At 52.0% G+C, this 13407-nt stretch overlaps 1 protein-coding gene across 9 annotated transcripts in view; it reads right to left on the bottom strand.

The window, feature by feature from the left end:
• Window positions 1-82: 82 nt before the first annotated feature.
• Window positions 83-13407, bottom strand: part of ZNF862 (zinc finger protein 862) — a 28958-nt gene continuing 15633 nt past the window's right edge. For 5 of the 9 annotated variants that reach the window (XM_034965206.3, XM_063606138.1, XM_034965205.3 and 2 more), the window contains 3 exons: window positions 7892-7996; window positions 4920-7031; window positions 83-3360 (listed from right to left, as the gene is read on the bottom strand). In XM_034965206.3, coding sequence (XP_034821097.2) covers window positions 3185-3360; window positions 4920-7031; window positions 7892-7996 — 2393 coding nt within the window. In that variant the 3' untranslated portion in view covers window positions 83-3184. The remainder of the gene's footprint in view (window positions 3361-4919; window positions 7032-7891; window positions 7997-13407) is intronic. The other 4 variants (XR_010112666.1, XR_010112667.1, XR_010112664.1 and 1 more) reach the window with 3 other exon arrangements.

The raw sequence follows: 13407 nt of genomic DNA, 5'->3' as shown, positions 1-13407 counted from the left end.
TCCCCTCGTGAGTGAGAGCAGAGCTCGTTCTGTCAGCTTCTCTGAGCTCCTGGTCCTCGCTTAGGGACACACAAGACAGAGATGTGTTGAAATAGACTCTGCTTTATTCAGGTAGCAAAAGGTTAGGAATCAAACATGGTTTTTAAAACCTCCTTTCATCTTTGAAAATAGAGGAGAGAACATCCCTGGGCCAGTCACAGTTACTGTATTTGGCTAAGCACACACCTGTATGAGGGACCTGCCCCTCCACACTGTTCTGATAGGTACTTAGCACCCTAGAAACTCACCCTCTGCAGGAGAGAGAAGCAAGGGTCTGCAGCGCGGTCACATACTCTAAGGTATCTTCCAGGACAGGGGGCTGGGCTCCCTCACTCCCACCTGGAGTCGCTATGGCTATTGGGATCAAACTACCAGTTACATACGGTTACTTGGAATGTCAGACCCGGTGGGTATCAGTCATCAGGGAGAGGGAGGGGAAATGACAGGACACGTACATACGGATGCTGTCAAGACTACAGGCGAGGAGGAGGGTGGCGACAAGCGCTGGGACTCCAGCCAAAGCGGGAGTGCATGCTTCTTCCCCTCCCAGAGCCCTGTGGTTTTTCTTCTTGTGAGGCATAAACAGGAAGCCTCTCCAACAAGGGGGTCTCCAGCACTAGGGGCTGAAACTCAGCCAGCCTCTCCAAACAAAGCAAAGGGGCCAGCCTGGGCCAGGGCCTCTGATAAGGATGCTCACTGTGTTTCCACGGGGGTCCTGAATGAGGAAGTTCAGGAATAAGATGGCAGTCATCTTCTTCCTTCTTGGCCATTGGCTGACAAAGGGGAACGGAGCAGGCCTGTGCCCCTCGAGAAATCGGGTAGTGCAAATTTTATGACAAACAGCATTCTCAGTGGCCCCGCTGCACAGGGACCCCCTTTCCCACCACCTAAGGAAGGCACTGGACGGTGTCCTCGGAGCACGCTGATGCTGACGTGGAGGGGCGAGTTGCTTCCCCTAACTTCCACCTCAGCTCCAGAACTACTCCCACAGAGACCCACTCACGGCTGCTCACGGGATGGCCTCCTGCTCTGAGGGATTCTTCAAGGATGAAGAGGCCGCAGGAAGCATGTGTGCTGGAACAGCACCTTGATGTGGAATCCCTGTGGGTAGGGCAGAGGCTATAGCCCCACCTAAAAAAGCCTTTCTCCCTCCCCTTCCACGAGTTCACATCCACAGTGCCTGACCTGGGCAAGTTCCTGAACGCCCATGGAGACGGTGATGGGGAGAAGGAGGCCTGTGCGTGCCTTAGCCACGCAGATAGTAACACCTCCCAGAGCTCCCGCACCACAGGCCTGCGGGGTCCCTCTGACCGCCAGACCCACAGGGCTGGGAGACATTTCCACAGGTCAAAGGCAGAAAGCAAGAAAGGAATTCCTGACTAGAACTGAAAATGACACGAAAGCAACAGTGCTAAGGCTAAGTGCCGGGGTGGGGATGAAAGGGCAGGTGGGGTACTAGGGTACCTGCGGTACCGGGGAGGGGCTCGGACGCCAGCATCTACCCTGGGAATGGGAAGGGTACTCAGACAGCAGCTTCTACCCTGGGAATAGGAAGGGTACTCAGGTGCTCAGATGCCAGCATCTACCCTGGGAATGGGAAGCGGCAGACTATGGAGAAAGGGCCCACCCACAGGGGCCTGCGGCACAGCACAGGACCTGCCTGAGCCAGGCAGCAAGCAAGCTGGGATGGATGGCGCCCACTTCCTGCCTGTTTAAAACAAGTATCAGGCAGGGCAGAGAAACCCTGCCTGCTGACTTGCCTCATTTCCTGCCCATGGTTAAGGAAGGCAGAACCTAGACAAAATCATCCTCCTCCTGATAAGCGGCCTCCTGAGCCTGCCAAGACGGAGCTGCCCTTGGAAGGAAAAGTGCTTCACTTTAGGTGGAAGGAAGATGGGCGAGGAGGGTGTGAACCTAGCCAGAAGCCCCTCTGTGCCTCTAGGGCGGTGGTTCTGTGGTTCTGAAGCTAGAGCAGGCCCAAAGTCCCTGGAGGAGGTTGTTCAAAGCCCTTGTCACTGAGCGCCCATTCGGGGATGTCTCAGTGGGCCCTGGAGATCCTGGTGCAGAGTCCCCAGGGCAGCTCAGAGAAGAGTGGACTAGCCTGTCGTGCAGATGGTGCATTCAGAGAGCAACTCCTACAACAAGGACTTTGGAGACAAATTCCTACCTGTCCCACTAAGGACGAGGATGGGGCAGATGGCAGCTAAGTCCACACTGCAGCCAGAGGTCTTTCAGGGAGCTCGAGGCTCTCATTCACTAATCCTAGGACAGATGGGGAGTCAGCAGGCACTTGGATTCTCTGCTGCCACTTCATGGAGAGGGAAACTGAGGCACAAAGAGGAAGGGATTAATCAGACCACTGCCTGCAGCAGAGCTGGGGCTGCATCCCAAGCCTCCCAACTCCAACTTGGTCCCATCCTCTCCTGGGTAAACCGGGCCGGGCATGCCACGGGTCAAACACGGCTCGGCTCTGCGGGAAGCACCAGACCCCCTGCCAGAAGAGCCCAGCTCCACCATCTGGAGCTGTAGGAAGAGAACTTTCTTGGGTGCTCTGTGCAAAGGGCTTGTGATTGTTTCGCCCTAAAGGAAGCCCTGGGAAGAGGTAGAGTTCCGCACAAGACCAAGGCCTCACTGCTTCTGCTGTGGGAGCCAGGGTAGGAAGTCCCAGAACAATGCCTCTGGGGGCTCTTGCAGCCAGGCCAGCTGTCCCTAGAGCAGGGGCAGCCTCCCCCTCTAACAAGGTGGTCTTTCCCATTCCCACTTAGGCTGTGGGCAGCCTCCCTGGAACATTCCCCAGGGATGTCCAACAGTCTCCCCTACCAGGACACTCCTCTTGCCACCAAAACTCAGGGGCTGAAACCTTTCATGATGGGGTTATTTTCTGGAGCACCTTAAAAATGAACTTGAGATATAGAACCTTCTGGCACATTTGTGTGCTGTGAGGCATGGCTGTGCTGAGTGGGGCCTCAGGAAACAGGTCATGTACCTCCTAATACCCCTGCTGCTCTGGGACACCACTGCCCACTTCCTGGTGCTTAGAGACCATCGCCACCAGCAGAAGATCCTAGGGCAGCCTAGAATCTGCAGAGCCTGTCCCAGTGATCACAGAGGCGTCTCCAAGGCAGTCCCAAGGACTCCCTGTCCCTCAGGACATCCCGGGGGCCTCCTGGCTGGTGTGGGGGTACAGGAGTCTCTCGGGAGGCTCCATGATGCAGTCCTTCAGAACCTCCGCTGCTTCCCTGGAGGGCAGGATGGGTGGCTTCTGGGTCCTGGGCTCCTCCACATAGAGGGCTCCCATCTCCTCCTTCCTGAGCCTGGCGCCTTTGAGGGAGGAAGGAGAATACAATTAGACTGACTGACAGTGACCGCCTTCCACATCCAGCTTCGCCCAGGGGCTGTTTGGTGAGGAAAGCTTGGCAGAACAGACTGAAGTCAGGACCACGACTGCTCTTTGCAGCCCTCATCTGTTCCTACTCTGTTCATTCTTTTATCCTGAGATAGGGGATCTCAACTGGGGGCGATTTTGTCCCCCAGGGGCCATTTGCCAATGTCTGGAGATGATTTTCGTGGTCACAAATGGGGTGTGTGCTACTGGTATCCAGTGGGTATCTAATAGGTAGAGGCCATGGATGCTGCTCAAGTTCCCACAGTGAACAGGAAGGGCCCCCAACCGAGATTACCCAGCCCCAGCATCAACATTGCCAAGGCTGAGAGCCCTGCCTGGAAGGAGGCATCGGTGCGTAGTTTGCTAGTGTTTCGACCAATCTGTGCTGGTCCTGTTGTCCCTGTGGAAAGAGTAACTTGCATCAGGGCACACCTGACATCATTTTTTTCTCCTTAGCACCCACAGGGCTGGACACAGAGCAACTCACCCGGCCCTCTCTCGGCTTTCCCTTTCTCTTATCAGTGAGGGGTCTCTTTTCTTCTCCCCACCTGCCCTACTGTGGCTTCAGGGCCACCTTGCTTCCTACAGAGCCTCTGTCAGCCGTGAGATCCAGTCCCATTTCTGGTGACCACAGACTCAGAGGTGAAAACTGGGAGCAGCAACAGCTGGAAGGAGACCAGCTAGAGATGCCAGGAGAGAGAGCACTGCTCCATCCTTGTCAAGTGGCCGCGAGTGGTCTGGAGAACCCCAACAACGGGCATATTTTCTTTGGTTTTCAGTGACTACTTGAAGAGAAAAATTTCCTGTCTGTGGCTTTCAGTAACTTGCCCTCCCTTCTAATACAGCTTCCCCCTCAAGCAAGTTCTTGACCCCAGCCCTCCGGTCCAGAGAGGCTGTTTCTGTTCTCCCCTGCCCCGTGAGATTTCTGCCTGAAAGCCCCACCATCTCCTCCGCATCTCACCTCCTCCACAGCCACATGGACCTCTTCCCTCTTGAAAATTCCTGCACGGTCCAGAGTCCATACAGCCCCACTTAGAATGTGATGGCGCTGCCTGGGGCTGGTCAGCCCTCTCCTTACTCCCAGCAGTGGTCTTGACCTTTAACTAGTACCATTTGCACCACCTGCCAGGCATTGTCCTGAGTGTTTTCCACACACAACTCATTCGGCAGATGAGAAACCAAGGCATCAAAGGACAGACTTGCCCAAGGCCACACAGCCAGTTGGGGGCAGAGCCAGCACAGCACTGTCACCAGGGCAGACAGGCTCTAGAAATGCACGCTCTCTGCACTAAGCCCTGCTGCCTAGAGCACATGTGCGTCATCTCCCTGGCAGGGGTGCAAGCTCCTGGAGGGTGGATGTCACGCATCGAGTACCCACTGGCCTAGCAAATGGGTGGGTGCATGACAGAAGCTCCACAGGCACCTGCAGTCCTGTCTTATTGGCCTCTGGCTCAGCATGAGGCTGCCTTGGGGGAGCTCTGCCACGTGTACTTACTTGCAGGGGAGCGGGCTGGCATCTGGGCACAGGCGTAGACATGGCTGAAACGCCGGCCTGAGGAGGTCAGGTACCAGTGCTGGATGGCGGGCTGGGGGTCGTACTCCGTGACGGCCACGCCGTTCACAGCTGTCATCATGAGCATGTTGAGCACCTCGTTGGAGAGCTTGGTCCTCTCATCGGTCCTGATCCGGTTCATGGCCTTGAACCCCCGCTCACAGCAAGAGGTGGAGATGGGCACACAGACCACCACGGCCATGAGCTTGCTTAGCAGGGGGAAGCGGCAGTGCTGGGCCAGGGCGTTTTTGCAGAGCATGGAGAACGGGAGGTGCTGGGCAATGGTTTTCAGGCCCAGCCACTCCTCCAGCAGAGCTTCCTCACTGTATCCTGTTGGGAGGGAGCACTCGAAATACCTGGCCAGGTTGAGAATGTCATCATTCCCAAAACTGGCAAGTTCAATCCCACTTGGCCAGGCCATGGTGTCAAACACCTCCATGTTCTTCAGCTGTGGGGGTCGGTCTGCGTCAAACCTCTGCTGGAGGTACTCAATCCCCGTCAGGACTGTCCTCTCCCTATCCGCCTGGAACCGCTGTTCCGCTACCTCCAGTTTGTCCAAGCAGATGCCGTGGAGCCGCCCATCCTTGAAGCTGGCGTTGAATTCTTCCTCTTTGGGCCCCGCCTGGTGACGGAGGCTCTCCAGTGCCACGTAGGCCCGGCCCAGCGTGGCGTTCACCTCTGTAATCAGCACGATCTCCTTCTGGCACACCTCGGACAGAGGCCTGTAGATGCTCAGGAAGTCCAACAGGAAGTGGCAGAACTTGACAAAGTGGAAGCCGCGCATGAGCTTCAGCATCCCTTTGGCCCGGTGCCCAATCTGGCCCCCAGCCTCTGCCACCCTCTGGAGGTGCCTGGCCAGGGCGGGCCAGCTCACGAGCAGCGCGTGCAGCGTGCGCCTCCTGCTGGCCACCCAGCGGACCGCATTCAGATCCTTCAGGCGCATGATCTCCTGCTCCAGAGGCGCCGCACCTTCCTGCAGCTCGTTCAGCCTCTTGTTTGAGGACTGATAAAACTTGAAGACGGTGCGGATGTGCCGGTCACACTTCTTCACCAGATCGATGCTCCCGCAGGCGTCCACCACAGCCAGGTGCAGCCGGTGGGCCACGCAGTGGACAGGCAGCAGCTGCGGGATGACCTCCTGGAACTTTTCCACAAGGCCTCCTCTGCAGCTCAACATGGCTGAGCCATCCGTCCCCAGCCCCACCACCCAGCCAGGCTTCCGGAAGGGGATGTCCAGCTCATCCAGGGCAGAAACGATGGTCTCGAAGTACCCATCTGCTGTCTCACTGTAGAGAGGGGCCAGAGTGATGTAGGACTCTTTCACCTCCATCTGCTTGAAGTAGCGGATGTAAATCCCCACGCAGGCCTGCTGGGAGGCGTCGGTGGAGCTGTCCAGCAGCACGCTCACACAGGGCGAGTTCCGCACGTCCTCCAGGATCTCCCTCTTCAGGGTCTCTGAGATGTACTTGATGAACTGAGTGCACGCCGTGCGATTGCGGTACTTGCCTAATATCACGGTCCCCGTGCTTTGGAGGAGCTGCAGGATCTTCTCAAAGTCATTCAGGGGCCTTGAGTGGTATGCGATGGAGTAGGCGGCATTGAAAAAGTGCTCCATGTTGGCCATGAGGTCGCTGGAGATCTCTGGAACGAGGGCAGTGTGAGGGGTGTCTTCCTTGATTTCAACCGTGTTGACACAGAGCCTGTGCGCTTTGCTGACTTCATGGTATTTTAAAGTCTCCACTTTAAAAGGCCCCGTGTAACCTCTGACTAACCGAGATGATTTGTCGTGGAGATTAGGTCTTTCTATGCAGGCTGAGCAGAAGAGTTTGGTCTCTTTGGGGTCAATTACTAACCATGGGAACTGCCCAAACCATGACCTCTGAATGGAACGGGGCCTGTATGTCCTCTTGATTCTCCTAGGTCCATCTCCTTCCTCACAAATGCTGGAACTGCAGCAGGAGGCACGGGCCTCCACGGGAGAGCCTGGAAGCAACGCGGAGTCTGCAGCCGAGGCCTGTGTGTCTGCCTCTCTCACTGCCGCCATCTTCTTGTTCCCTTTGGAGAAAATTAAATCATGCTTGGTTCTGCTACCCAGAACTCTGCCATCTTCTATCAGCTAAGACACCCCCAAATTTAATAAGTATCCCTTAAGCAAGGCAGAGAAGATGAATGCAATCCTTCTTTCTAGAGATCATTAGTGGCGTCCACTTAAACCCTCACCCATTCTCATCTGTGAAAGTTCATCTGGCTCCCCCACAGTTGTTGCTAATCCTTGTGGGTTCTTTCACCAGCGCCCCAACCACCCTATCCACACAGCTACCCTGGGATCATGTGACACCAGATACCAATAAGTTCAATTAACCCCCTTGGCCACAGAGACTGTTGGATAAGCAGGTGGCTTTCACTCTCGTGTGAGGCTCCACAATAGAATAGGTTAAACACCTGCCAAGGCTTTTACAAGCCTCAGAAGGAAGTAGGTACAGAAGTAAGTGTAGCAGCTACAAGCCAAGAAATTACTAATTGAGATACGCAAGACAACGAATTCTCACAAACCAATAGTGCTGTCACCGAGCACTGGAGAAGGAGGGAGAAGGGATGAGAGGCTCACAGATCTCTGGGTCCCCTGGCTCCTCGAGACCAGTGTCCCCACGTACCTGCTCCCACCAGCTCTGCCACAGCCTCCATCAGCACTTCTGCTTACAAAAGGACCTGTTTTTTCCCTGTTTCCCAGACTACTCTACACTCTGTGGGCAGGGTTAGTTGCTTATTCATCTTGTCTACCCAGGGCCTCCTGCCAGGCTTGGTGCCCAATCGGCCCCCATCGGATGAGCACAGCTGAGCTCATGCTGTTTGACTCATCATAGCTGCCTGGGCCCTGGCACATGTCCTTCAGAATGCTGTAGGTTTACACTCACCTGGAGGACAACCTTTCCCCCACTTTGGCCCATTTGGGTCCTTGATCCAGGGCGCAGCCCTCCGCTCCAGTTTGGAGATCAAGTCTGGCTTGGCAGCAGCAGGTCCTGTTGTAAGGATGAAGAATCATGCTGATGTCACTGCTGTGGCCAAATCAAGTAGCCCCCTCAAGCTAGACCCAGTCCCTGAAGTACACAGAGGTGTCTCTGGGTTCTGTCCTTATAAAGTCTAGTCGGCCAGGGGCAGGCTGAGCGCAAACCCAGAGTGCCAAAGAGGCAGTAAGGGGAGGGGCACCCCTCAGCTAGGATAGGGCTTCCTCAGATCCATGGGCCAGCCATACACACCAGAGGGGGAAGGGTGGAAACAGGAAGAAACATAGGGACTAAGCAGGAGAGAGAGGCAGGGGGAAACAGCAGCCACATGAGAAGTGGAAGGTGCCACCCACAGCTGGCCCACGCATGTGCCCCTCTGCCCCCACAGCTGGCCCACACGTGTGCCCCTCTGCCCCCACAGCTGGCCCACACGTGTGCCCCTCTGCCCCCACAGCTGGCCCACACGTGTGCCCCTCTGCCCCCACAGCTGGCCCATGCATGTGCCCCTCTGCCCCCACAGCTGGCCTTTGTGAAGGTGACCAACTACATGGGTTTTTGAAAGGGGCACTTGGAGGGCCCCCTGAAATACCTACCACCTGCAATGGAGCCTGAAATCTGACTAAAGGAGATTTGTGTCTTTGGATTAAGCACTACCCTTTACTTAAAATAGGAATATTGTTCAGGGGTATGCAAATAAACCATTTCCTCTATTGAAAATAAAATCCATCACTATCTACATCATGCTTTTGTGTGTGTCTATGTGAATGTGTGCATAAACTTTCTGTGGAGAGCCACACAAGCAACTGGGCCTGTGGGTGCTCCTGGGGAGGAACTGAAGGACAAGGGAAAAGGGAGATTGGTTTCCACTACTCATCTTTGGATCGCTTGAATATACTTATATATATAATGATACATATATGTGTGTGTCAATATCTACATATTTACTACTAATAAAAATATAAGTAAATTACTAAAGTGTGTTAAATTGAACATATATCCTTCTTAAAATATCTCTAAAATGAGGGCAAAGGAATAAAAATAACAAAATGAGGTATAAGCCCAAGATAAATTGGATTAGGAATGCAAATCCATTTTTGGAAGGGAAGGAGACAAAAGAAAGAGAAACAAACAGAGTTGAACACCAAATGCCTGCAGAGGGGTTAACAAGGAGAAGCAAGCTGGTTGGTACCAGAGAATCCCAGAAAGATTCAGAAACTGCAGGCAACAGGTATGGGAGAACGTGGTGGATGGGGAATGGGTGGGAGCAGTGGACTGGCTCAAATCTCACAGAGATCTGATCAATCCCAGGTCCTCTCACCTATTCCGGGAAACCAGGAAACACCACCACCACACCCCAGAGGAGAACAGAGGTTTGGTCTACAGAAAAACTTATCCAGAAAGGCTCCAGACCCATATACCATGTACACAGAAAGGTGAAGGGGTGGTGCGGTACTGAAAGCAGGGAGATCGAGTCATGTCTATGGACCAAGGGGTGCACTGCTCGACTCCAAGAATGTTGGCTGGGCTTATCATACCCTCCAAACAGGAGACGGGAAGCGTTTTCTTTGGAAAAATGGAATTGCCCTTCCCTCTCCCCTCAAAAGATCTATGGACACTGACCTTTGTGGGTTCTTCAGTAAGAAGAACTGGTCACCCTACAGTGAAAAGTGAAACCTACTCTTGATGCTTCCCAGCCATGCACAGGTCTGCAGCCATGCACAGGGCTTCCAGTCCGTTTCTAAGGCTTACTCGTACACAGGAATGAACCGAGAGATAATTATTTAAGAAAAGCCTCTAACATGAAAGAGAGAAACCAAAACAAGTAGGAAAAGATTTGGAAAAACTTGAAATACAGCAGGAAGCAAAACAAAACTTCAAAATAATGAGAATTAATATTCCTAGAAAGAAAACTCATGATAGCCATTCATGAAAGAGGAAATAAGAGTGTTTAGCAACTAAAAAACCCAATAGAATAAAAAAAAATAGCATTGTTAGAAAATAAAATGGAGGAAATGTCCAAGAAAGTAGTATAAAAAAGATAAAAGCAGAAAATAGGAGAAAAAGACACAAACAGAAAACCAGAGACTCAATCTAGGAAGTCCAATATCAAACTAATAGGAAGGAATTTCTGGAAGAAAGAAAAGAGAAAATAGGAAGAAATCATACAAGAAAATTTTCCCAAACAGGGAAAGACCAGTTTCCACATGGAAGGGAAACACCAGATACCCAAAAAAAAAAAGATTAAAAACACACTTTATATAAAACATCAAGGCATATCATGAAAAATTTGAGAAAAATGAAATCAATTTCAAAAGCTTTCAGAGTAGAACAAATATGTCATGTTCAAAGATTCTGGAATAAGAAGGCACTAGACCTCTCAATAGCACCAGTAAAACCTAAAAGGGCAATGCTTTCAAAATGCTGAGGAAAAGTATTTCCAACCTAGAATCCTATATGCCCAAACAAGTTATCACTGAATCATGAGGGAAGAATATGATGTTTTTAGACAGGATGCGTCACAGAAAGAAGGCCTCCCCTGCACCCTTCCTTAGGAAGCCACTGGAGGATGTGCACTAAGATGAAGACGTCAACCACAAAAGAAGAGACAGACTCGGGAAACGGGGGAGAGACAAAGGCACATCTCAGACCACAGGTGTGCCGCCGGCCTAACAGCTGCCTGGGTCAGACAGAGCAGGGGAGAAGGCCCCGGAGCGAAGTCTCCAGAGAAAGAATGAAATGGAGAGATCACAGGATGTCCCGTCACGTGGAAAAGACTCTTCGGAGGAGTTTTATAATTCCACTGGACAGTCTGGGAAGAACTGATGAGGGTAAAGAAAGTGAGAAAAATGAAAAAGAAGAAAAAATTTTCCAATTCGAGGGGGAAGAGTCCGACAATGAAGGCAACACCATCACAATACACCACCTTGTTCAGCAGTAAATCACACATAATCATAACCGGGCAAATAATTTATACCAATGTAACCAACAAAGTGTGATGTACCTGTTCTGAGAGGATGGAGGGAAGAGAAGCGGGGGCCCAGGTGATGTAACAGGGCCGTATCTCCATCTTCCACAGTAGGAATCAATAGAGAATATCTAAAATCAATAAATCAGGAATACAATAAACATAAGCCACAGGATATGAAAGTGTGATTCCGGCTGCCTGCTCCGGCTGAAAGCCCCCAGAGCAGGAGCCAGCTCTTCCGTATTCCAAAGCCAGACACGGACACATGACCTGGAAAGAGAATGGCTGAGGGCCAGGGGCTGTGGCTCCAGCCTGCGCCCATCGAGAGGAGTCACAGAGCTGAGACTGAAGGAGCCAGGAAGTTGGGCACCAGGGATGTTTCTGGAAAGCATTGTCAAGGATATTGTGAGCCTCTCTGACTGTGGGGAGTGGTGGGTGCGCCCTTTCCCTTAACCTGACCTGTATCTCTGGGAGCCGTGAATGGCCACGAGTCCAGCCCTGGATAAGACTAAGGTAGCCATGGGGTGCCTTGGAGGTGGCCATGTCGAGAAAGGCCTACAATCCCAGGTCTGGGAGAGCACAGGGTCTGGAAGTGCTTCTATGGTTCAGATGTGGGCCACATGGGGAATGAGAAGAGGCCTGGCGTTGTCTGTGGGGCCTGCCCGTGACGGCTGGCTACCAGTGTGATACTCCCCTGTGAAGGCGCCTATATAGACAGGCTGCCAGGGCAGACATTCACCCATGTCCAGGCAACTGCAAGCGAGAGGGTCTCAGTGCCTGTTGGGGGTACTGCAGAACCCACAAACACCCAAAGAAGAGAACCAGCTTTAAAGGACTACAGCTCTAAGTAGCTGGTGTCAGATTACATGTCAAATGAAACCTTTCTTATACCTCTCCCACCCACCAACGCCATTCCCACTGAGGATGAGTCAGAAATTCTGAAACCAGCAGGGGGTGGGAGAAGAGGAGCCCCTTTCTTCCTATGGCATGGGTCCACATTCTACAGCCGCAGCAGGTTGAGGCGGGAAAGGCAAGAATTGAGTGTTAAATGAAGTCCAGATTTTCTACTACTACACAGAGACGGGGCTTTTGTTTCCTAAATTTTCCTTTTGGTAAATCTCTGATATAATTTCAAATTTACAGAAAAGATTGAATAACACAAGGAACTCCAATCATTGACATTCTGCCCCATGTGTTCCAGCATGCTTGTGAGCTCACAGGCACGCTCTCCTGCTGGGTCTATACGTATAGCTACAATATTTTTCTGAACCATTTGAGAGTAAATTGTTTGCATGTCCCTTTATTCCTGAATACTTCATGTGTGTTACCCAACAAAAAAGGACCCTTTCATAGGTAGTAGGTGGGATTCGAACATGGGCTCCAGGGCCCTCACCCTGGCCTAACCTCTACCCCTTGAGGTTAGGGGACTCTGAACAGGATGAGAGGTCACACTGTCATCACGTTACCTTGCACAGCAAAGGGAGATTAGCCAGTGGAGCCGACCTAATTACACAGCTCTTTAAAAGCTGGTGCTGTTCTCAGCTGGCAGCAGCCCAGGAAGTCAGAGCTTCAGGGCACATGACGATTCCAAACACTGCTGCCGGCCTGAGCACGGAGGGGGCCACAGGGAAGCACCTGAGAGCAGCTCCTGGGCTGAAAGTGCTCCCCGCTGACAGGCAGCAGGAGAACCGCAAGGAGCTAGATTCTGGCAACAGCATAAGTGAGCTCAGAGCCTCCACACAGGAGCCTGCCTGGCCGGCCCCTTGGTTTGGGCTAAGACTCTAAGCAGAGAACCTGATCAGGCCCACCTGGACTCCCCACCTGCAGAGTTGTGAGATAATACATGAGTCTGCAGTCCTTTGAAATGGGGCAGCAGAAAGCAAAGTTATAATATAACCAGAGTTATAATGATCAAAACCAGGAAACTCAACACTGATATCATACTATTATCTAATCTAAGTTCATACTAAATTTCTTCACTTGTCCCCAAAATGTCTCTATAGCCCAGCATCTGTCCTAGCATCATGCACTCAAGTTGTCACACCTCTTCAGTCTCCTTTAATTGAGGTAGTTTGCCAGCCTTTCTCTGTCTTTTTTTGATCGGGACACTTTTGAAGAGTTTTGTACCAGGCATTGCACTCACTGAAATTAGAACAGGAAGATTTCATGTTATTTGAGTGTGATAAGAAAAAGTTCCAGGCCCTGCCTAGATTTAACCCAGAGGGTGAGAAAGAAAAGGCCCCCAGAGCTGACATGCTCAGCGGTGAACGGGAGGATGCAACTGTTTTATAAGCGCGTCCTGCTGGAGTCCGTCCCTTCTAAGATAATGTCCACATACGTTATTTAGAAATAATGCGGCAAATTACTGGAAGAAACAGCTACAAGATTCTGGGGAACAGGACTTTGTAAAAGAGAAAGGTGGGACAGGGGACTGTCATCTTTCTTTCTTTTTTTTTTTTTT

This window comes from Pan paniscus, chromosome 6, assembly GCF_029289425.2.
Source record: "Pan paniscus chromosome 6, NHGRI_mPanPan1-v2.0_pri, whole genome shotgun sequence".
In the NCBI taxonomy this organism is placed as follows: domain Eukaryota; kingdom Metazoa; phylum Chordata; class Mammalia; order Primates; family Hominidae; genus Pan; species Pan paniscus.
Note: the sequence above shows the minus strand (reverse complement) of the source record. Positions and strands in the feature narration are given on the sequence as shown.